The 23,652-nt window shown below is 38.5% G+C and overlaps 1 protein-coding gene across 1 annotated transcript in view; it reads left to right on the top strand.

Moving 5' to 3' along the window:
* ANO2 (anoctamin 2) overlaps window positions 1–23,652 on the top strand; it is a 152,887-nt gene that overhangs the window by 22,936 nt on the left and 106,299 nt on the right. The window contains exons 2-8 of the mRNA XM_051770755.1: window positions 1,286–1,384; window positions 6,783–6,934; window positions 8,047–8,101; window positions 8,637–8,685; window positions 10,453–10,508; window positions 10,752–10,793; window positions 15,285–15,349. Of these exons, the coding sequence (XP_051626715.1) occupies window positions 1,286–1,384; window positions 6,783–6,934; window positions 8,047–8,101; window positions 8,637–8,685; window positions 10,453–10,508; window positions 10,752–10,793; window positions 15,285–15,349 (518 nt within the window). The remainder of the gene's footprint in view (window positions 1–1,285; window positions 1,385–6,782; window positions 6,935–8,046; window positions 8,102–8,636; window positions 8,686–10,452; window positions 10,509–10,751; window positions 10,794–15,284; window positions 15,350–23,652) is intronic.

Genomic DNA, 23,652 nt, shown 5'->3' with positions numbered 1-23,652 from the left:
GAATTATTTATGTTGGAAAAGACCTCCAAGATCGAGTCCAACCTGTGACCGATCCCCACCTTCTGAACCAGCTCAGAGCACTGAGTGCCACATTCAGTCATTCCTTGAACACCTCCTGGTGTGGGGACTCCACCACCTCCCTGGGCAGCCCCTGCCAATGCCTGACCACTCTTTCAGTGAAGAAATTCTTCCTGAAAGCCTACTCGTGCCCACTTCCATGTCCTTCCCAAAAGGATATGGTCTGACAGTCCGCATTCAGAAGAGTGATGACAGAGCTGAGTTTTAAGGTGAGTTTTAAGGAGGCCTTTGGAAGCTGAGAAGGCAGTAGCTGTTGGGATTTTTGTCAAGGAAATTCCCTCAAAGGTGAGGTGCAGTATGATAGCTGGTGGTTGCCTTGGGACTTCTCTGATATTCTCTTTCTAATCTCCCATCCAACTTTTCTTCCCTACATTTCCACAGCAAGCATTCATCTCTGTGATTTACTGATATCATTTCTTTGTGTGCACTGAGGAAAAATCTGTCTCAATCTGCCTGCATTTAATTGTTGTGCTTTTGCCAGGGGTGCTGCTTTGTGCTCTCAGAGGGCCTTTGTGTAGGTCAGATGTGCTACGAGGGCACCACTCCCTCAACAGCCCAGCTTCCAGCAAACTGGCTGTGCAGAAGCCCTCTTGTGCAGTCTTATGCTTCTGCACAGCAGAACCAGTTATTTACATGAGCATGAGGCTCATAGCTCTCTTCAGAAGTTAAATTTGCATATTTTAGGGTTCCTACCTCAACTGCAGATATTTAGGGTAACAAATGTTGGGCCTGATCCCCTGTAAGGAACTACCAATCTGATGAAGGGTCTGAGAAATAGCTGGGCAAAACTGAAAGTGGGAGCCTAAAGCAAAGCCCAGCCAGAGCAGGGGAAATGTTTTTCCTGGCTGGTTCAGATGGACATAAAAGCTGACTAATGAAGCCAGATAACTTTACGAAATATCAACACACAAAAAAGCTCTAGCTTGGGGTTTCTTGTTCACATGATTCCAAAATCTAGACCTGTAGCCATCTGTCATTGTGGTGCACACACAGCTACACTCTATACAGGAGATTTATGGATTTTAGAGCATTAGAAGATTCATCTTTTAGGGAAAATGTCACTTTGGAGCCCAGTTGTAACACAAATTGACTACTCCCTGTGATTGCCTACTGATGAATGATTTAGTTGGAGCTGTCACTTTGGAACAGTACTACTTCTGTTCAATAATATTTAAATACATTGTTTTGACTTTGTTTTATGTTTCAGAATAAGAGCCAAGGATTGAGTTTTGTCCGTATCCATGCACCTTGGCAAGTGCTTAGTCGAGAAGCAGAACTCCTTAAAATAAAAATGCCCACCAAAAAGGTAGGTATCTCCCATTTCCTACCAACAAATTGCATGACTGAGGGAGGAGGGATCAGAATGGTCATTAACTGCATAGAAACCCATGGAGTTACTTTATTTCCAAAATCAGAGCAGATGAGCGGTCAGGCTTATTGTTTTACATGATTTCATGTTTTACATGAGATATTTTGGGATGATTTACTGTTCAGAGCTGTATTTAAGATGGGATTTCTGAAGGGGTTTTCAAAGGCAGCTGGCTGATAGTCTGCATCCAGGAGAGTGATGACAGAGGTAGCTTTTAAGGGGAGGCTTTGAAAATTGAGAAGGCAGTGGCTGCTTGGATTTTTGTCAAGGACTTTTCCTCAAAGGTGAGGTGAAGTGTGGAAGGCAGTGTGATAGCTGGACATTGCCTTAAGACTTCTCTAAAGTCTGCAGATGCCCAGAGAGTGTGTTCTGGTGGTATTAATGACTTAGTGAATTCGGACCTGCCTATTGCCATTAAAGCTTCAGCTCATTATCTTCCTTACAGTCTGTTTTTAGAAGAGTTGCTGGCAAACATTGTAAATTCTGAGTAGCAGATCCCCAAATCTGTGGCCCTGCAATGATTTAGCACGTTGGCTAGCAACTCCACTGAAGTCAGAGGAACTGTCTTGTGCTTTCAGTTAGTGGTACTCTTCAATTGCCCTGATGAACAATTATTTCTTTGAATTGTCATTAGAATTAAAAGACAGGTTAATTTTATTTCATTCCACAGAGTTGTTTGATTTTTTGTTTGAGGTTTTTTTTTTTATATTGATTGTTTTCACCCAGCAAAACCTTCAATGTTGTTCACATGTCAGGCTGTTACAATCTGTCATTGTTGGAAGATTGGCCAAATCAAGCTTGCATACTCTTGCTGGATTGTGTTTGCACCACAGGGGAAAATATCTGGATATTTCTGATCAATCTTTGAAAATGAGGAGGTTTCGGATAACTACAGTATCTCTAGAAACTTTCTAGAAATGAACCTACATATTTAACAGTCTCTTTGATCCCTTCCCAGCTTCATTCTTTTTGTGCATTTTTAGTGCCTGCTCATTTCTCCCTCCTCTGCCCTCATGGGAATTGTCTTCTATCTTTTTGCAGATGCACTACAGCAAATTTTACAGTATTTTAACAGATGAATATTGCCATAATGTTGGTCTGAGTTAAGGTCTTTCCAGGAGCTGCTGGTCTCCAATGGCCTCCCTAGTCATTCACAAGTGGTTCTGCATCCCCTTGTCTCCTCTGATTGAGAGAAAAAGAATCATTTGTTGTCTCTAGTGAAACAGTGGCAGCACTACCAGAAACCAAGCTTGACAGGAAAATTCTGTTCCTGTCCTATGGCTTTTTTTTTTTTTTTTTTAATTAAAGACATTTGGAAAAAGAATCAAAAATGAACTTTGAAAAAACTGAAATCTTGTATATTGGGGATTTGGCAACACAAAATGAAAAATTTAGTCAGCAACCACTAAAATAAAATTCTATTTTTGTTCAGAGAGACAAAATGTTGTTCTCAAGGCACATTAGGTATTTTTTGTGATGTTATTTTATTTATTCAAGGATCCCATGAAGCCATTAAAAAAGTATTTTCCGTGGAAAATACTTCTCCCACTCCAAACACAACAAATCGGTTGCAATTATTTTTTTAATTGTTCAGTCTTAAATCATCTTTCAGAACAAATGACAGACTGGGAAGAAGTACCTTTTGAGCACTTTTTTACTATATATAAACTTCTGGGTAGGATAATACAGTTGTTTTTGGTGAGTGAGACTGGGCCACACTCAAATATGAATGCAGGGAACAAACAGTAGGAGAAAAAAAAGAGAACAGCTGGGAGCATTGCTCCATTCCCAGAACTGTGATGTCTCTGGGATTAATGAGTCTTGGTGGAATGAGTCCCACGACTGGAGTTCTGGGATGGAGGACTAAAGGCTGTTCAGGAGGGATAGGCAGAGATGGAACGTACTGTATGGAAAGGCAAAGTTGCAGTTAGAGATTATAAAGTTGAGAGCTTCTGGGTGAGGATTAGGGGAATGGAAAACAAAGCAGATGTTGTTGTGGGTGTATTGTTTGCCAGGGTGATAGGGCTGATCAGTTATTCTAAAGGCAACTAGGAGAAATTACATTTCAAATTCCGAAACATTGACTGGGAATATTGTACTGCTGTCATATACAAGTCTGACCAGTTCCTGAAGGGTGTTGAAGGATTCGATGAGCCAGCTAGGAAAGGTGCCCTCCTAGACTTGATATTGATAAATAGAGAAGGACTTGTGGGATGTGTGATGGTACGAGGCTGTCTTGTCTAAATTTCAAGAGAGTAAAATTAAAGCTACTCAGTGAGCTAGTTAGTAGTGTTCCCTGGGAATCTGCCTTTGAGGGCTTAGGGGTCCATGACTGCTGGTCAGCTTTAAGACCATATTTTAAAAGTGCAGGACCTTGTAATGCCAACTTAAGTCAAGCAAGTGAGGCAGAAGACCAGCTTGATTGAACAGAGAATTGCTCGTGGAGCTTAAGACGAAAAAGAAATTTTCCATCTCTAGAAACAAGGCCAGGCCTCACAAGAAGATTACAGGGCTGTGACTCACATATTCAGGGAGAAAACACGAAAGGCCAAAGCTCATCCAGAGTTAAAACTGACCAGTGTTGTGTCATACTACAGAAAGGCTTTTTAAAGTGTCTTAACAGCAAGAGGTGGTGTAAGGAAAACATTGGACCAATATTTGTTGAAGATGGTCACCTGACAAATGGGGATGAAGAAAAAGTGGAGGCCTTCAGTGGAGGCCTTTTTTTTTTTGCCTCAGTCTTTTATATTAATGGTAGACCTTGGGCTGCCTAGTCCTCTAAGTCAGAGGACCACAGCTGTGGGAACAGAGACTTTCCATTTGTGGAGACTGAATTCTTAAGGGACTGTCTGCATCAGCTGAATGTTCCTAAGTCCACAGGACCTTGGGAATTCATCCCAGAGTGCTGAAGGAGTTAGCAGGACCCCTTTCAATCATCTGTCTCGGGAGTCTAGGGAGGTACTCACCGACTGGAAGCTATACACTGTTATTAGAATTTACAAGAGGGAAGACCTAGGAAATTGCATACCTGTTATTCTAACCTCAGTGCTGGGAATAATTGTGGAGAAGGTCATTCCAGGTGGAATTGAAAGGCACAGACAATATGGTTTCACAAAGGGAAAGTCCTGTCTAACTAATTTTATAACTTCTGCTATAAGGTTTTCTGTCTAGTGGACGATGAGAAGGCAGTAGATGTGATTTTTTTTCTGTATTTTAGTAAAGCTTTTGATATTATCCCTCACAGCATCCTTCTGGACAGGTTTGACTATGAGATGAGCAGCACATGGAATGCTGGATGAAGAGCTGGGTTGAAGAGGTCAGGGCTCTAAGTGTTATAGTGGCTGATGACCTCAGGGCTCAATTCTTGGGCTAGATCTGCTTAATATGTTTATCAATGATTTGAATGCAAGAGTTGAATGTACCACTGACAAGATTACTGACAATGGAAAGTGCTGTTGACCCTCTTTATGGGACAAGAAGCCTTGCAGAGGGATCTAGATAGATTGGAGTATCGGGCAATAATCAATAATGAGAAATTCAACAAGAAATGATGGAGTCTGACAGGCACAGGTACAAACTGGGAGAGGAGTGGCTGGAGAGCAGCCCTGCAGAGAGGGATCTGGGGGTGCAGGGGCATTGTGAGGCAGCAGTGTGTGCCCTGGCAGCCCCGAGGGCAAAGCCCATCCTGGGGGGCATCAAACACAGCCTGCCCAACCCATCAGAGAGGGGATCCTCCTGCTGTGCCCAGCGTTGGGTTGGGACCCCCTGGAGCCCTGGGGGCAGTTCTGGACCCCACGATTTCAGAAGGATGTGAAGGTCCTTGAAGGCATCCAGAGCAGGACAACAAAGCTGGTGGAAGGGCTGGAAGGAATGTACTGTGATGAGGACATGTTTGGTGAGGTTTGGTGAGGGAAAAATACCTTCATATTTCTAAGAAGGTCCTAAGCGCTTCACATCAATCTAAACCAGCAAAAGCTGTACCCTTGCACTTAGAACTGTTCCACAGCCACGAGCCTGCCATCCTCCCTTCTAATGGCATGTGTTCGTGTGCTGTCACACCATATAGCAATTATCACCCACCGATTATTTATTCTGCTGGGGTAGCGTAATTTGCAGCAGGTAAAGGCCCTTCCTGCTTTGTTTGCTCTCTGTATTTCCAGTTACAAAGCTAAAATAATCACTCTGCCTTTCTATCATCTCCCTGCAGCACCTAGTTTAGTTAGATTTCTTTGGGATAAAATATAACAAAATCATCTTTGGCTGAAAGACTGTATATTAGGAAGAGATTCTTCCCTGTGAGGGTGGCCAGGCCCTGGTACAGGTTACCCAGAGAAACTTCCATCCCTGGAAGTGTCCAAGCAGGTCAGATGGGGCTCTGAGCAACCTGGGATAGTGGAAGGTGTCCCTGCCCATGGCAGAGGGATGGAATGAGATGATCTTTAAGGTCCCTTCTGACCCAAACTGTTCTATGATTTTATGATTCTGTGGTATTTCTTGTATTAACAATTCTGCTCTGAGTTTTTCTCTGAAAGCAGCATTTTGGAAGTGCAACTGATATGGTTTGAAGCTGGCTCCCTGCCAAGTCTCCAAACCTTACCACAAGAAGTGTGTATCGTCCCCCCCCCAAAACCTCAGGGAGGAGAGGGGAAAAAAAAACAACCAAGAAAAACCGAAACGAGAGAGAGACAACTAAAGCAATATATATAAATATATTTACACTTATATTGTGGTTATATACAATTGAAATATATATACAGTTTCACAAGGAAAAGGGAAAGGGAAGGGGGAAGGGAAAAAAAGGAACAAAACCAAAATAAAATATATATATCCCGATCAATAGCCCAAGACCTAGCAACTGAGAGAATTAGCAAAGAATATCTTAGTGCTCTCCTTGGGACAACAGAAAGTCACTCTGGAGCGACCGCCGGCAACCTCCATCTCCCAGGGTCGGCAAGGCCTGACCAGGCCTCGCTCCCCAACCCGACAGACTCAACAGCAGGGAACCTGCACCTCCAAAGCTGCCAGAAGGAAAGAGGGCAGAGGCCTCTCCTCCTTTCTTCCTATACCCCGACTTATGTAAAAATCGTAGGGAATACCGGGTAAATCTGGGCACTTCCTTGGTTACAAACTGGTCACCAAGGAAGGCCCAGACTAAACTACCACAGCAATTCATATGGGTTCAGGTGCTTGGTACTATATGGGAATATGTCTTCAGAGAAAACACTCTTTTAATTACAGATTTAAACACGAGTGTGTAGCAAAATCTTTGGTTTTTTTCCTTCATTTTAGTGGATTTTTTGAAGGCACCTGCTAATGACCGGTTTTATTTACTCAGATGTATGAAATCACAGAAGAAGGAGGAATACTCAAGACATTAAACGAAATATGGTGCAAACTGACCGAACCTCTGCAACCCCAGGTGCCACAACAAGAAAATACTAAGATGAAAAACCTGTCCTACCCATTTTCCAGAGAGAAAATATATTTGTGAGTATTTGAAAATGTGATAAACAATGAAGAAAGCTGTAATTTATCATTTAATGTTGTCATTTCTTCTACCTGTATTTCAGTCAAAATTCAGAAATTCATTGAATATTTCTGGAAATCCTGAGGAAATGCTCAAGTTGTCAGATTTTCAGTGGACTAACAGAAACCTAAGTTGCAGAGACCTTCTGTTGGATAAAGCATTGGAAGTAGTGCATCAAATAAAATATCCATGTGTTTAGCTTGAAATGCAAAAAAATCCTACCACCAAATTCGTGATTATTTTATTCAGGATATTACTGCCTGATTTGAAGAAACAGAGAACTAGTAAAAATCTGATAATATTTTCCCTCTTGATAGATTTATCATAGTAATTAAAACTTGTCTAATAATATGCAGATAAGGAATTCTTGACACTTGCCCTTTCACTCAAAATAATATTTCTGGGTCCGGTTTGACATTAAACATTCTTTTTTTTAACTTGTGAGTGTCTCCTTGTATTTATGTTTGATAAATAAAATTCAGTAATAAATACAATGACCTGCCATATCATTTATTGCCCTCTGACAAGTTTAATTAATTCTGAATACAAGTCAAATTGATGGAGGAGAATAAGCTGGGAAGCTAATTTCACATATGATGATTTTAAGGTTTAAGGGAAGGCATAATTCCAGTGGAATGGTTATTTGAAAGCAAGTGAAATGCTGACTGTTTGGTCGCCTGGAAAAGAGTAATGAACATGTGCATTAGGCTGATTGAAATCTAATAACATCACCTCAGAATGCTGTAGTGTTGAGTGGATGTTATAAGAAAAATATTAAAAGGTCATATTGTGTAAACAATAGACAGGTTATTATTTTATATTGGTTAATAACTGTGCATTTTTATACCCAGCATAAGTGCAATTCAGGTAGAACTTGGAATGTCTGTGTCTTAAATAACATAGTCTATTATGCTGTACTATGTCATCTATATTTTATTTCCTTTAAACATCTGTTTTTCTTATTAACTGTGGTTTCTAAATGAATTCTAAATTAGAGGCTGATATGTTATCTTAATTATTACTTCCATGTCTCACAAGAGAACTGATTTTTTTTTTCCTTTTGCTGTTTTAGGTATAACATCAAAGACAAAGACACCTTTTTTGACAATGCCACCCGCAGCCGAATAGTAAGTTAACAAAAGTAACATATTATCTTCTTATGGTGGGTGGGATTTGCTTAAGCAGGGAATGGTGGTAAATACTTTACTAATCTCATCAATTTATGCATTTCTCTGTTCCTATAAAACACTAAGAAGTCATATGTATGTAAGGAATCCCTTTCTGGAGCTGCTCAGTGGTCCAGGAGTAGGAGGTGTTATACATGGAAACTACTGACTCCTCTCCCTTATTCAAAGCTCTTTTAAGCCCTGTTTCTAATTTTTAATCAGATTTTATTCCACAAAATATATATTCCACATATATATATTCATATAATATTCAACTATACTTCATATAGTTTTATAAGGATGTGACACAGCAGGATTTAGCCTACAAGTCTTAGGGCAGATGATCCACTAGCAAACCTTGCTAAATCATTTAAATATATGTGCAAATGAACACCGCAGAAGCCACCTATTTTAAAGCTTTGGTTCATTTGTAGCTCCATGGTGAAAGTCGTGCTAAAAGTGGATTTGAGTGTTATCCCACTGTTCTTTTCTGCAGGTGAGGGAAATTTTGAAGCGCACGTCTACAAAGGCCAGGAACAGCATGGGTAAGATGGAGGGAAGGGGGTTATTTGTGTGCTTCTGAAAGGAACTGCTTGGGTATCTCACAGAATAGTGATTTTTCTAGCAGGACACAAAAGTATGTTGGCACACTTTCACCAAAAAAAAAAAAAAAAAGTAGATGTCGAAACAAATACTTTTTCTGAGATATAAAGTCAGACTTTTTGGACCATGGTTTGGATAGGACATGGTAATGGGAGATTGGTTTTCATTTCTACAGGTGCAGGATCTGGCACATAACTTGCATTTCATGAATTGTTATAAAATTGGATTTGATTACTCTATGATCTGCTTTTGAAAATTCAGATTTCAAGTGCAATATGGTGTATTATTTCTTGCAGGAGCATACTTTTCTTGCCATTTCAATAGAATAATACATCTTTCCAGATTATTTTTATTACTGTAGCCTTAAAAATTATCTCCATAAACTGCCTAGTGAAATATATGACTTAAATACGACCGTTTTGAAGACACTTTGGGGACAACTCTGAAATATTCAGAGCTATTTTTTTCTTGAGGTTCAGAATATATATAGGTGTGCTTATTCTCTTTTATCTCATCCATTGTGAGATCATGACACATATTACCCTAGTGGCAAAGAAGTGATGGTGCTCCTTGTCTGGCATGTCTTCTGGAAGTCTTTCTGCAAGCTTGACCACTTATGGACAGATCACAATGTCCAAGGATAATGTACCTGGAAAAGAATGTGCTGTAGCAAGATTCTTCACAGTCTTGGTGTGACTTTGTCCAGCAACAGATGTCTTTGGTACAGCAGCTGGGCTGGAAAATAGATTAATTTAGGTTTCCCTGAAATAGAGAGACAATTTTTTTAAGTTACATGAAAACCAAACCCAAACAAAAACCCCCAAACAAAAAACTGCCTCTTTTTCAATCAAAAATGCTTGCCTTTTCCCACTACAAAGTTTTAAAGTTATGATCACTACACTGTTTCCTTTACAAAAAAATACCTGTAGACATCTCTAGAATCTGTTGAAAAATTAAGGTCTTTGCAAGGTGTTGGGGAGAAAGCTTGAGAGAAGCAATCCGTCCTACAAGGACACAGTGGGAAGGGAAAGAGCACTTTGTCAGTGGAGGTTTTTTGCCTTTCACCTAAAGTTTTCTCTATTTTAATAGCTTGTTCTGGTTTATAGTGTAATAAAAGCCATTAGTAGAGATCAAAGCACTAGCAGTGATTTTTCAGGATTTTTTTAATGCTAAGGTGAAAATACAGGCTGATGCACTTCAAGCTCAGGTCAGCTCAAGATCCCATTTGACATGAGGTAAATATTTTAATGTTCTCATCCTTTCCATCTTTCTGGTCCACAGCCAAACCATGATTATGCATCATGTTCACCCTAAATTTACTAGTTGTTTTGGTCTTCTGAGACCTTCCCCCAAAAGTACTATGTTTCATATGTCACTAAGGCTTCCCCATTTTTCTCCTCTTAAACTTAAAACCACTCATCATCATTGGTTTGAAAGATATTTTTAAACATCTTTGGGTCATTGTTTGGGTTTTTTTTAAGAGTTCATTGTTTATTTTGCACAAGAGGCAGGGCAGTGATATTGAAGTGCTTGTAGCAGTCTTTGGTTGTCATAAACATGTTTCATAACACAATATGAAGAAAATAACAACATTAGCTTATACATTTTTTTACAGCTTCTAGGTAATGTCATAAAATGAAATCTGTAATGATGTTTTTTGTTTGTCTGTGCCTACCTGCTGACCATCTGATTTTTTTTTTTTCATTTAGGTATTAGCACATTAATAGCAAACAATGTTTATGATGCAGCATACCCACTTCATGATGTATGTATACACTATTAAATATCTAGTTCTCTGCTGGTATCACTCAGTAGTGCATAGACATTAATATTTGCTGTCTGTAACAATGAAAATATATTCTGTGTGATTCTAATATGAAAACTCATATATAAGTACATTTCAAGTTGTGACTTGAAAGTAAAATCAACAATGTAGGAACAACTCAGCAATCTTTTATTTAGTTTTATCTGCTTTTACATCAGTTATTAAATTATTTCCTTTCTCTAGGGTCATTATGAAGGCCAGAATGATGACATGAATGAAAGAAAGGTAAAATACATTGCAAAATTTTTTTGATATTAGAATTAATGTGATAAATGGGAATTAATGTTCTAAATGCTATTGTAAATCACTAGCCAGAAGGTTCAAACAGGTAGATGTTTTTACAAATGCATATAGTTTTTGCATTACATATTTTCCTGTATTTCTGCATATAAAAATTTTTTGCAAGATTTTTATAAAGTCTTCTATGAAGTTTGTGAGTAAATTAATTTGATATTTATTTCTCGAGGTGCCTCAAGGTTCTCTCCGCATGCATAGATAAGATTTTTCAACTCGTCAGGAAGCAGAAGGTGTTAAATAATTTATATATTAATCTTCTTGTCCTAACCAAATGGTACCAGAGAACAGTGTTTACCAGAATAAAACACAGTTGTATTTTTCATTTGATTGTGCATGCATTTAAATGGCATGCAATTTCTAAAAATCTGCTTCCAATTATTTTGTAAATAAAGTTTCTATCAAAAGACATTTGAAAATAGATCACCCACCAACTGTCTGCACGAGAGAAACTGTGAATTCAAACTGTGTTTAGTACACATGCTTACTGTTAGAAATGGGGGAAAACATTTAATTACTTTATTAAGATCCGTTCCATGTTGTTCTCTAATGTTTACTCATTTTATTGTCCTTGATATGCAAACAAAAGGATAGGAAATGAAGAGGGAAAATTGTAGGGGGAGGAAGGGCATGAGAGAAGAATGAAGGAAAAGGGAATGTTTGGATACTTACAGCATTTATTATACTAGAAATCAACTTACATATATTTTTGGTGACCTGTAAGTTATTTAATAATTTTTTTTAACTCTGGCATCAGATCTTGGTATGAACCATGTGTTCCTTGAAGGAGAGTTAGGAAAATGCCATTAATTGGCAAAACACAGTGTAGTTCTCAAGAGTGTAATTGCCACAAACGATAACTACTTCAGCACTAAAATGGAGACTGAGCTCATAGGTCATACAAAGAAATTTGATTTCTCCATTTCTGGGTTAGTAAAATTTGCAAACATAATCTTTGTAGGTTTCGGTGAATAATGTTAATATTTGGCCACTAGATGTCTTCATGTACCATATACAATTTAGTTCAGTGTATGAACCTTGGTAAGTAAAAGAGACAAAGTTAGAAAACTAACTATAAAGAAGGTTTTATATTTGTGCCCGTTACTTTGAACTTTTTTTGTTTGTCAAGAAATTGTCTGCTCTGCACTTACAGAATTTTCTCTGAGCAAGTGATAGAGGTACAGTAGTGGACTATGAGAGGCAGCTCCATGGATTACTGACTGAGAAGTAAAGCAAAATTTTTGGAGAAGAAAAAAAAAAGAATATTAGTCAATGAAGGAAGATTGGGTACTGTGAAATAGTGGGGGAAGAGGACCTAAAAGAATTAGTGTCTGGAAAAATATTCACCCTACTAGTTGTATTTTGTGCTGCCTTCTTTTTATTCTACCTATTAGGCTCAGTTATGAAGTGTTAAGTATTAAAAACATAAAAGCTTCTTTCCAGAAATACTTCATTGATTATTCACATATGTCCCTGCTGCCCAGCCATTGAATCTTCTGTAGTATTCCTATGCCTAACATCATCTGTTTTCTATCTGAATCTACTAGTCTCAGTGTTTAATTTCCTGAAAAAAACTGATCAGGTTTAAAGGAAAGAAGGGCATTTTTAAACCTTTTTTTTTTTTTTTGGTTTCTACCCCTTTTTCATTTTTGCTCTGTATCTTCTATTTCAATTTTCTTTTGTATAAGCCCAAAAAAAATGAACTGAGTCCATCTGGGCTACTTATGCCAATAAGGCAGCACAAGTAATTAAGGTTAATGTACCAGTTCATAAAATAAAAGGTTAATCCTTATCAACCATCTCTAGAATTTCCTTGGAGAAAGTGCACAGCGAAACAACACTTCTGTCACATCCTGTGAGAATTAGAAATCTGTAGTCAGTGGAACCCTTAGAATAAGAAGGTTTCAGTCTTTCCTAAGTCTTGACTGGAATAAAGGATTTTCCCTGTTTCAGGAAAGCAAGCTATTGCACAGCAGCCTGGTAATAACTCACCAGGAGTATAAACACTGGCTTGGTCTTTAAGCTTCCAGCCCACTGGCAAATTGTAACCCTTCCTTGATATCCGTATGTTTGACATTAAGAAATCCATGAGGGTTTTGTTACCTGCCTGGGAAATATGACCTGTTGTCATATGCTACAGCAACATCCCCAGAATATTAGAAGCAGATTAGAGAATGTTATTATAAACTTACAGGGAGCACAATTTTTAAACGAAGCTGATAAAATACAATAAACTATATTACAAAACTCGTCCTAGAATTCCTTTCAATTTAATAAATATCATGAAAGGAAGCACATTCCAGCTTCCAGATTAAGTTCATCTTGTAAAACTGCAGTGTTGGGACAGAGGTTTAGGGTGGGCAATACACTGAATGGAAAATTTTCGTGCTGCTTTTGCTGCAATGGCTTTTGGAATCAGAATAACCAGTGTGATTCTGCAGTCTGACATAATGGCATATGAGCCTCTTCCTAAACAGACAGCAATTTTAGAAAGATCTTTCTTTTTGCTCCTAAAATTCTGCAGCTGTGTTCAAAACAGCTTTTAGGTAGTTTTGAGAATTTAGTACTTTTAACTTTCTTCTTTTGTATATTTGAGTGAATGCATTTATTAATATGATTATTTTTGGAAGTAAACAACATTGTGTAGGTCATGTTGTGGGGTAATGGCAAGGGGTGATTTTCAATAGGCAACAACAAGTATTCATATGAAAATAGCAATATGTCAGCCTCTTCAGCTCCTGGTGAAGCCCAAGAAAGTCAAACATAGTCTCATCATTTCTTTGCACAATTGCAAAGCATCTGCTCTGTAAGGGCAATATTCTAAAATCCAAGACTCCACAGTCCTTGAATCTCATCGCTGAATTCCCAAATGCTTAAAAGGTTTGCTCCTTGATCTGCAAACAGAAAATACTTCATACTGTACTTTTAATGAGTACACAATGTCATAGCTCTGTACACCTAAATTTTCATTATTCTGAACAATAATACTTCATCAGGAGGACGTTTGCAGAATCCAGGTCTTAGCTGTTCACTTGATATTTATTTAGTTCTTTCACATAGCATCTACAGGAGGAGAGGCATTCTAAAGAGGAGGAAAATATGATTGGAAAACCTCAAAATATGTTGAGATAACTCTGCAGTTACAGTATCTGGACTTTCTCCACACTTATATTAATTGTAGTGTCTGCTCCATAGAGTGGTGTAGCACTGCTGTCAGAATGGACCATCTCACGATGCAACTTCTGATAATTTCCAAAACTTTATGTATTTTGTTCCTAACACCCTCTGCAGCTCTTGCTGTTTGTGTGTTGCTTGGTTTGTGTCTTACTCCCCACCGAAGTTTACAGAAGAATAGAAGTGTCCAAAGTATTAACTCAGGTTACTTCATATAAACTACAATTTCCATTAGATAGGTGAGGGACAATCTGTGCTCACAGCAAGGGAGGAAGTGGAGCCTGAGGTCACAGAATCACAGAATCATTTAGGCTGGGAAAGAAGATCTAAAATCCAGTCCAGCCTCTGAGGTTGTCATTTCGAGGTCATTTCTTAGAGTCAGCAGATATTCCACACGGAAGCTCATCCTCAAAACACAGTTTCAATCACTACTCCAATTTTACTAGGAATGATGTGGAGACTTATTTGAAAGGAATTGACCTCACCTCTCATATCCTACTCTTTTTCTGAACTCCCTCCACTCCTTTTGGAAAAGAGGGACAACAGGTTTGACACCTATCTTTTTGGATGATAAAGACTTATAACCTGTAAGTAGGGACATAGTTAATTTAGTTTCACCTATAGTAATTTTCTCACTTTTTTTTTTTTTTTAATGCACTCTTTATTTCAATAAACAGTTTTCAATGACCACGTTGTCTTAGACTGTCTACAGTCCTTTCATAGCCAAACATTCTATGATTCCATGACTGCCCTGATTTTTATTTCCCTCAGAAGATAAAATATAGTCAGCTAACAGATCATGATGATGTTTCCTCTGAGCTTCCTTTGTTCTTCACTTCATTCTGGAAAGCTTCATTTATGAATGTCCTTTCTGATTATCAGTAGATTCATCCAAAGTTATAAAACATACTGCTATCAGATTAACTCTTTCACCAAGTTGTTAACTGCATGGTAGTTTCTGTCCACCATCTAGCTTTTGTTTCAGAGTAGTGTCAGGTCCTTCACACCTGAATTACCAGTTTCTTAGAGTAGGTATTGAAGAAAGTTGTGTTTCCACCATCCTCCCATTGCTGGTGGGATTGGAGGCTTCTATAAATGTCTGAAAAATATACTTGTAAGTTTGCATTGGAGTATGGAAAACTTCTTTTTGGTGCACATATTTTTAACTCTTAGAAGATGTTTGTAAAAGCAGAAGGGGTAATTTGTTTTAAGTTAATTTTCTGATTTTTTCTTTTTTAATTTATTTAGTTGCTGTATCGAGAATGGGCGAGATATGGAGCATTTTACAAGTTTCAGCCTATTCAACTCATAAGGTAACATGGACTTGAATAAAACATCAAGGGACCTGGTTCTTAGCTGATGTTAATTTCTAGTTACTTCAGCAAATGAAATCTTGGATTGATCAGAACATTAAAAAAAAAAGTGTTTTGACTGCTTTTCTGTGGCTCTGATGATAGTTTACTGAAACAAAAATACACTAAACAATTATGTACCTCTGTTTTTTGTATAGTGCTTATCCCTGGAAAAATATCATACTCCAGGCTGGGTTTTTTTGTTTTCTTTTGTTTTTCTAAAGTATGAGTTCTATCAAAAGAAAGGAATTTCCATTTACATTGACAAAGTTTTATTGGAGACTATGTTCATAAAAGCTGGTGAATAATCAGAAGCTGGTGTTCACATTGTGAATCAATGTGAAAGTATTTGACAGTTTTGAAATTGATTTGATTTTTTTACTCCTGGTTTTACAAGTTTTAGTAATTTGTGATCACATCCATATGTGATCCCGGTGGTTTTCTTGTGTACTTCTGAATTTTTTCTTTACAAACATAGAACAAGTTGGCCTTAAAATAAGACAAAACAAACCTACCATGCTTTTTAAGGATTTCAGACAATATCTCTAAAAGAAAGCCAAAACAAAACAATTTTTGTTTTATACTATAATATACTATAAAAATACAGTAATATTAAAACAATACTACTATAATGCTAATATAATAATAAAATAACACTACTAATAATATAATAATACTATAAATATTGAGTAAAGAAAAGCAATATTTGAGAAGACTGCTGATTCGAAATATTCTGATATCTGTATAAGAATAAATGAACCGTGATATTAACAAAGAGAAAAAATAGGAAAAAACTCAACAAATGCGTGTTTCTAGATAATTTGGGTACATAAGAAAGTTGGCATTTGTTACTATTTATCTTCTGAATAATGAAACTCCATCTAGGTTTTATTATGTGATCTATTTTTGTGCCAGATTAATGTGCTTTTGGAATAACAGTTATTTCAGGCCAAGCTACTGTATGGAACAGGTAAACTCAGAACAAGAATACACCACCTGCTGTGTTGTTAGTAAATATTACAGCTGTAAAATAAACTGTGACTGTCTAGAGGGATTCCCCCGTTTTATTAGACCAGCTGAATTAAAAGTAAAGGTCCATCTGCTTACACTCCATCTTCATTTGTATTTCACAGTCTCCTTTATAATGTCTCTCTATGCTGATATGATTTCATAGAAATTCTGTGGTTTAAACTTCTGTGAGAAAATTAAAAAAAAAAGACCAGACATGTGCAATTGATTCTCTGTGCTCAGAGATGATTTTTCTTGCTTTTATCTTCCATGCTTTGCTTGACTGCAAGTTTGGCTGTTACCACTAAAATAAATGTGGTTTTTATTTCCTAGGCAATGTTAGAACTTTAGTGTATATATACCTGAGGAAAGACCACCCCTCTCTTTCTGCAACTGCAGGAGGTTTCTGCACTTCTGCACTGTGGGGGGATTTGAGCTCAGTCTCAGTGCAGATACTTATTCCCTTGGCAGACATCAGTCACACTTTGTGCATTTTGATAATTTACTGTGACCCTTCTTTCTTAGATTGCTTAGATTATACCCAACATTTTTTTCTGGTTATAGCAGGGCTGTGAAATGTATCAAGTTTATATTCAGGCTTTGATGGACAGAAGAAGCAGCATTTATTTTGCCTTAAACTCAAACCCTGTTTTGACTGGTGTTTTCAAGTGCATTAACTCTGTTGAAGTGCATTGCTTATATAATAACAAAATGTGAATATTATTACAGAGTCTCACTGGTTATTAGACTTGCTTAGTCTAATTTTTAATACAGCTTGCAACAGTGGAAATATTTTTAACTATTCCTCATTTACCTTTATTCAGTAGGAATGCAGATTGCAAGTCCTTCTTTAACTGAAGTGCCTATCCTGGAAGACTAGATGTGGCACTGTAGAATTATTATAAATTATTACTGGTGCCTCAGCACCTTGCTTCTGACCACACAGTTGTTGCAGGTTTCTAATTGATTGTACACCAAAGCTAGAAAACACATATTTGTTATTCTCACTCTTGGTACAGGTCTCTTCTAAGGTCTGATATCCTGAGGGAATTTAACTGCACAGTCAGCCTTAGAAAATTTAAAAGTTCTTAGTAACAAAAAGAAATAAAAGACTATTACAATATTCACTGACAGTTCCATTTACCTCTGTCTCTTAATCTGTATAAACATTTTGAGAGGGAAATCACAAATTATTTGCTAACAGATATCTTAGGCCAGAAGTACTGAGAAGGGTTTACCCTGTCTCTCAGTCACCCCTGGACTGGGAAGGCATGAGGGATGTATTTACAAGCAGAGGATGAAAGCTGCAGTTCTAGGACGTGCAGAGCTCTAGAGATTTGCACCTTTTTTGTCATTCAAGTTTAAGTATTGATTTTTACTAGGGAGGAGTTTCTCTAGTGTGCCTGTCTTGTAGGACTGCACTTATCAACAGTAGTTCTTCTCAGTCCTTGTCATGTAATGTAAAAGGTGCTAAAATAACATCTGTAGTTCAGTGGTCTTCTGTTTTGATGGTTTTCTTTTCTGAAATGAAGATGTGTTCAGACCCAGTTTTTAGCAGTTTCTGCAGTGATACTACTGTTGATCCAGAGACATGGAAAACACTCCTTAGGAGTTTTATGACCCTCTGTGAAGAAAGGTTTCATGATATTTTTATATGTTATAGAGGGTTAATCAGAGTTTTAACTATATGATTCTAGAATGAATACATTGTCCTTAGATCTACCCTTAGGGCTGGTTTAAAAACCAGGCCAAAAAAAAAAGTTTTCGAATCTCCAAGGATGGAGCCGACACAGCTCCTCTGGACACCTTTTCCAGCAGTGCACCACTCTCAGGGGGAAGAAATTTTTCCTCCTGTCCAGATCAAATATTCCTTGATATGACTTACAGTTATTATTTTTTATCTTTTAGCAGTTCACCTCTGATGAGTTATAGCAAGTCAAGAAAATACACAGCAACTATAAGAAGTACAGTAGAATTTATAATAAATTATGTTTCTGGTTGTAATGCAAATTTTGTCACTTAGGAGGTCTAAATGACAGAGGAAGGGTGTAATCCAAGGCTACTGCTATCACAAAGAGGTGGTTATCCTTCTGATACAAAATCTTACTTAACTCCTGGAAAACCAGGAAGTTTTCTTCTTGATGGACCTCTTAAAGGGCCTGCAGGTGGAAACCCATGTAAGAACTGAAATTTTAGGTAGGGGACCATCACTGTAGAGAGAAGGTCCCCTTTTGATGTCTTGTTATTAATATAAGATTACCTCACCTTAGGAAAATCAAGCAGAGCTAGATAATTTTTAATTGTGATGGAACTTATTTTAATACTAGTGCTTCTATAAGGTCCCAGCTAATCCATCTCCTTTTTCATGTTCTAATTCCTATTTCCCATTTCTAGGACTTCACCAAACTTTATAATAGCTAACAGGCTACATTATCTATAACATGATTACTTTCAAAGCTCCAAGTGCCTCTTGCTGCAAAGCCTAAAGCTGGGAAGACATGTGGACATTAAGACTATGTATACAATAACTCTTTTTGCAGGAGTAGGTAGTAAAGCGTGCTAACCAAAATATTATTTACAGTGTATAGCCCATAAATCAAAACTTGGGGGGTTTCTGTTGCTCAAACTGTCTACCTAATATATTTCCTCCTTCCTCTCTTCAACTGTGTTTTCCTTGGGTATGGAAAATTGTTTGAACTCGGTGTGTAATGAATTCTGGCCTTTCCTCTCAGTGTACCCACGGTGAACCTGCTCTTGAAAGAACAGTTACCAGTCCCCTCCTGCTCCTGCACATGGATGCTGTATTCCTAAATCCTTTAGCTTGCTCTTCCTGGCAGTTTTTAAAGCAATGACAGACCTGTGATCCAAAGTTTGACTGTCTCAGCTCTGGACACTGTTGACTTCACTGTCAGTGTCCTGGGGTCTGTGTAGTGCAGGGCTCAATGTAAGCAATATAAGGCTCCCAAAGTGTTGCTGCTGGTTTGCCTTTTTACCTTTTGCTTCTTTCATCAATCTTCACCATAGGAAACAAAAATGGGTATATCTGCTCACCCTACTCAGGGGAGCTTTAAAGGAGAGATAAAATAAGAAAAGGGGAGATCTGCTGAAGTGGTGGGTTTATTGTCTTCAGAGATAAGTGTTTCTTCCGTGGTTAAGATTAATTTGTGGCACAGCATTCCCCTAATTGTGGCCATCTATGCCACCTAATACACGAGCAAATCACTGCCTCTTTCACCACCATGCTTTGTAGTCACATGTCTTGAGAAGGAACATTTGTCTCCACACACAGTCAAGAATTCTAAGGACTTGAAAATTAAGTCTGCGGTGCCCCTCCCTAATTCCAGATGTACACACACATGTTGTTCAGTCGTTGTTTATCCAAAATTTGGGGTTATTGATCCTCAAAGTGCAGATTCTCTTGTATGCTTTAATTCCTCTCCTTCCCTGTCACTCCTCAGTTTTTATTGTTGATTAATCTGACCAAATGTCTGATCTTTATTTTTTGTGGAATGGAACCTTTTCAGCAGAAAGCAGCCCTGTAGTATGTGATTATCTTGTGGGGATTGAACAACCCTCCTCAATGCACTGGGTGCCAGTGGAGTTCTCCTCTCTTTTTATAGTTTCCTTTTCCTTTGAGGGAGGAGGGAGCTTGCTTTCTTTTTGGATACTAGTGACCAGTGTGTTGAGAATGCTGTGCTTTCCCCCTTAGTCCAGGGAGTTACTGTAGCATTCCAAGACAACGCTGATTCCTGCCATCCTGGAGAGAGTTCCCTTTGGAAAGATGCTGAGCCTGTAGGCAAGGAATTCTGTATTAGGAAAAAGAGAAAACAGCTTTAAGCCTGGGAAAGTCCAAAGTGAGAAAACACAGCACTAAGTAGAAAAATGCCCATGAGCTCTACCAGTGACTTTGGCAGCTGTCCATCGAGCTCCTTCCCAAACCTCGGCCAAGAACATGCCTGAGGCAATAATCTGAGCATATCTTCTCACTTTAACCCTGTTGCACTCTGGGTCCAACATCTTTTTATAGTTCCAAGAAACTCTACAACAAAGTTTCATTCCCACCATGTGATATATTCAGCTTGCAGTTCATCATTAAAGGTCTAGGTTATGGTGGGAAGTGCCATGCCAGCATCCACTCATCCTTGGTGTCCTGCATGCCAGTTTTTACAGCAGAGAGCTCCTTGGAGGAAGCCAGAAGGAGATGGGACCCTGGGGCAGAGTCCAAGCTATTGAAAAAGGAACACTTTCTCCATCATTATAACTCTTTCCCCTTTCCAATGTCTGTGTGATCTCATTACCCCTCACAACACCACTTTATTTATGAATAGCCTTTAGCATCATGTCATACACCCATTAAATGCTCTGCATATTTGATGCTTGGTGCTAGGACAGCAATTTTCATGTGAGTTGTAGGGAGTTTCCCCTCCCCTTGCTGGAACTTCTCATCACAGGGCTTACCCGAGTGCTCCAGCCATTGTTTATTGCAAAGCAGAGGGTTTTTGCTCATGATGCATAAATCACTGGAGAGTTTGCCTTGAATTATTCTGCTGTGACTGGAGAGAGATGATTTACTTACAGCTCTGGGTTTCATAGACTTTGCCAGTCCTGTAGGAAGTAGTTCTCTCTCTGTCTGTTTTGGCAAGAGCTTGGTCTTATTTATTGGTGCTTGTATGAGAGATGGAATTTAAAACTGATAGGCTTGTATTGAAGTGGTGAGGAAAAACAGAACCCTGCTTTCTGATAAACATAATTCCCAGCCTTCAGGTCACTGCCTGAGCACTTAGATCCTCATTACCACCCAGATTCCTCGCTCCTTCAGTGGGATTTTCAAAAGCTAGATCCAGCAAAGGATGTGCATATCTACATCTACATGTGCATATCTACATCTACAAGACAAGGCTCTGAAGACTCAAGTTGCTGCACAGCTTCCTTCTGTCTCCCCCTTGAACTGTGGAGTTTATTAAGCAGCCAGAACTCAGTTTTCTCTGTGGGCAAAACTGTCTCAGGCTAAGTTCCACAGTGCCAGTATGAAGCCTAAATTTCACAGCCAGAAACTTATATTTTTTAATGGGCATGAGTGATAGGTTCCAAACCAAAAGGTGTCTTTGGAGGGGTATTTTGATAAGAAATGAAAGTTTGTTCTTTCAAACTGGAGAAGCAAAAGACAGAGCTGAGAGGCCACATTTGGAAACAAAAGAGAAAGTTCTGCACATTTTAATATATATGTTCATGTGAATGTTTGTAAGCATCTAGAGGTACACACGGCTGGGAACTGCAGGGAGTGGGAAACAGCTTCTGCATTTGGGTGGTTACAGTTTTGCTTATCTTTCTTGTAAAACTGCTCTTGACATCTTAATCTCTGCAGAAAGTGCTGGCTGTGGCAGGCTGGGGTGAGAGGAGGTCCTTTTCTGACTCCTTGAGTGCTGACCAGGGGTTAAGACCAACCCATATCTGGTTTAAAGTTATAGCCCAATACTAAGATGCCTTGTATGAGGATTCTCTCTCTCTGTACATAAGTTACATTAGGACAGACCATAGCTTTGTCTGATTCAGTAATCTGTCTCTAATAGTGGAAAAAAACCCAGGTGACAAGGGAAGAGATTAAGTTCTGGGCACCATGTAACAATTATCCCCAGGAAACACAAGCATAAAGAAGATTTCCAACACGGGAAATCTTTGAACTTCCACAGTCGCTACAGAGATTAGAAAAATGAACCTTTTAATGCAATATTGAGCAGGTGGTTACTGACATTGTGTATTATTGTCTTGGTGGAATAGTTGCAACTGAAGTGCTCAAAGATCAGAGAATCACAGAATGGTTGTGGTTGGCAGGGACCTCTGGAAGTAATTTGGTCCAAAACCTGGGCTCAAACAGGGCCATCTAAAGCCAGTTTCCCAGGACTGTGACTAGATGTCACTTGAATATTTCTTAGAACAGGAAGACTCCACAACTTCCCTGGACAAACTATTTGAGTGCTCAATCAGCCTCACAGTAAAAAAGTGCATCCTGATGTTCAGAGGGAACATCTCATGTTTTAGTTTGTGCTCGTCTCCTGTCACTGGGTGCAACTGAAAAGAGCCTGCCTTGATTCTCTTTTTACACCAGGCAAAACAATCTCAGCTCTCTTATCTTTTCCTCACATGAAAGGTGCTCCAGTCCTTAATCATCCTTATAGCCCTTCATTGGACTCTTTCCAATGTGTCCATGTCTTGTGCTGGGAAGACTGTACTGAACAATCTGGTATTTATTAACCTCTATTGACTTTAGTATTAATTGACATTAGAATCAACTCAGCCTCGAGAAGCCAGGCTGCCTGCTGTGGATCTTTAATTTTCCAGGTTTGTTATGCAGCCTGTCAGGGTCCCTCTGAATGGCAATATGACCCTCCTGGGGGTTTTCTTATCTTTAATGTGTCTGTTAATGGTTTCCAGGATTAGCTGCTCTGTGACCTTCCCTGGTACTCAGCTGAGGCAGGTTGGCCTGTAGCCCTTCTTGAAGATGAGGGTAACATCTGTTTTCTTGGGCACTTTTACACTTTCCATCATCAAAGGTTATCAAGAATTGCCTTGCAATGACATCTGCCAGCTCACTCAGCACTTGTGCATCCTGTCAGGGCCCGTGGATTTAAGTATTTCCACTTTGCTTAAGTATTCCTTGACCTGATCCTCTTCCACTGAGGCTTCATCTTCCTTGCTCAAGCCTTTCCACCTGATCTCTGGGACCTGGAATTCCTGAAGGCCTGAAAGATAATGAACCAGAAACTTGCACACACTTAACTTACAGTATGCACTTGAAGGTGTTTTGTTTGCCTTTCCATTTTTCATGGTCTCAGAAGTCTTGAGGACTACTAGTTTAAATTATAGTTAAACAAGAAAGTTGTGTAACTCTCTCATCGTCTCAAAATGACAAGAGGCAACCCTTGCCATCTCAAGGCATGCAGTAATACTGTGACCAAAAACCAATTTTTTATACCTATTTTTATTAGAAATTATGCATCTGTTTATTAGCCACTAGATGGTGTCTATTTGACAGTAGTAATACTTAGAGTGGAAGTATTTACCACTTACTTACTAAAACAAACACATAAAATGAATTCAGATTCTAGTAAGGATTAACTGTGTTAGCTTGAAAACCAAGAAAGCATTAATGAAATATTAGTTATTATAAATGAAATTTATTTAGGAAAAGAAGCAAGTATTTGAGCTTCAGACTCTTAACCTAGATGATGAAAACTGTGCATATTATCTTGTGAAAA

The sequence above is a fragment of the Manacus candei genome, unplaced genomic scaffold (assembly GCF_025592945.1).
Source record: "Manacus candei isolate 608988 ecotype Guabito, Panama unplaced genomic scaffold, ASM2559294v1 h1tg000124l, whole genome shotgun sequence".
NCBI lineage: Eukaryota > Metazoa > Chordata > Aves > Passeriformes > Pipridae > Manacus > Manacus candei.
Note: the sequence above shows the minus strand (reverse complement) of the source record. Positions and strands in the feature narration are given on the sequence as shown.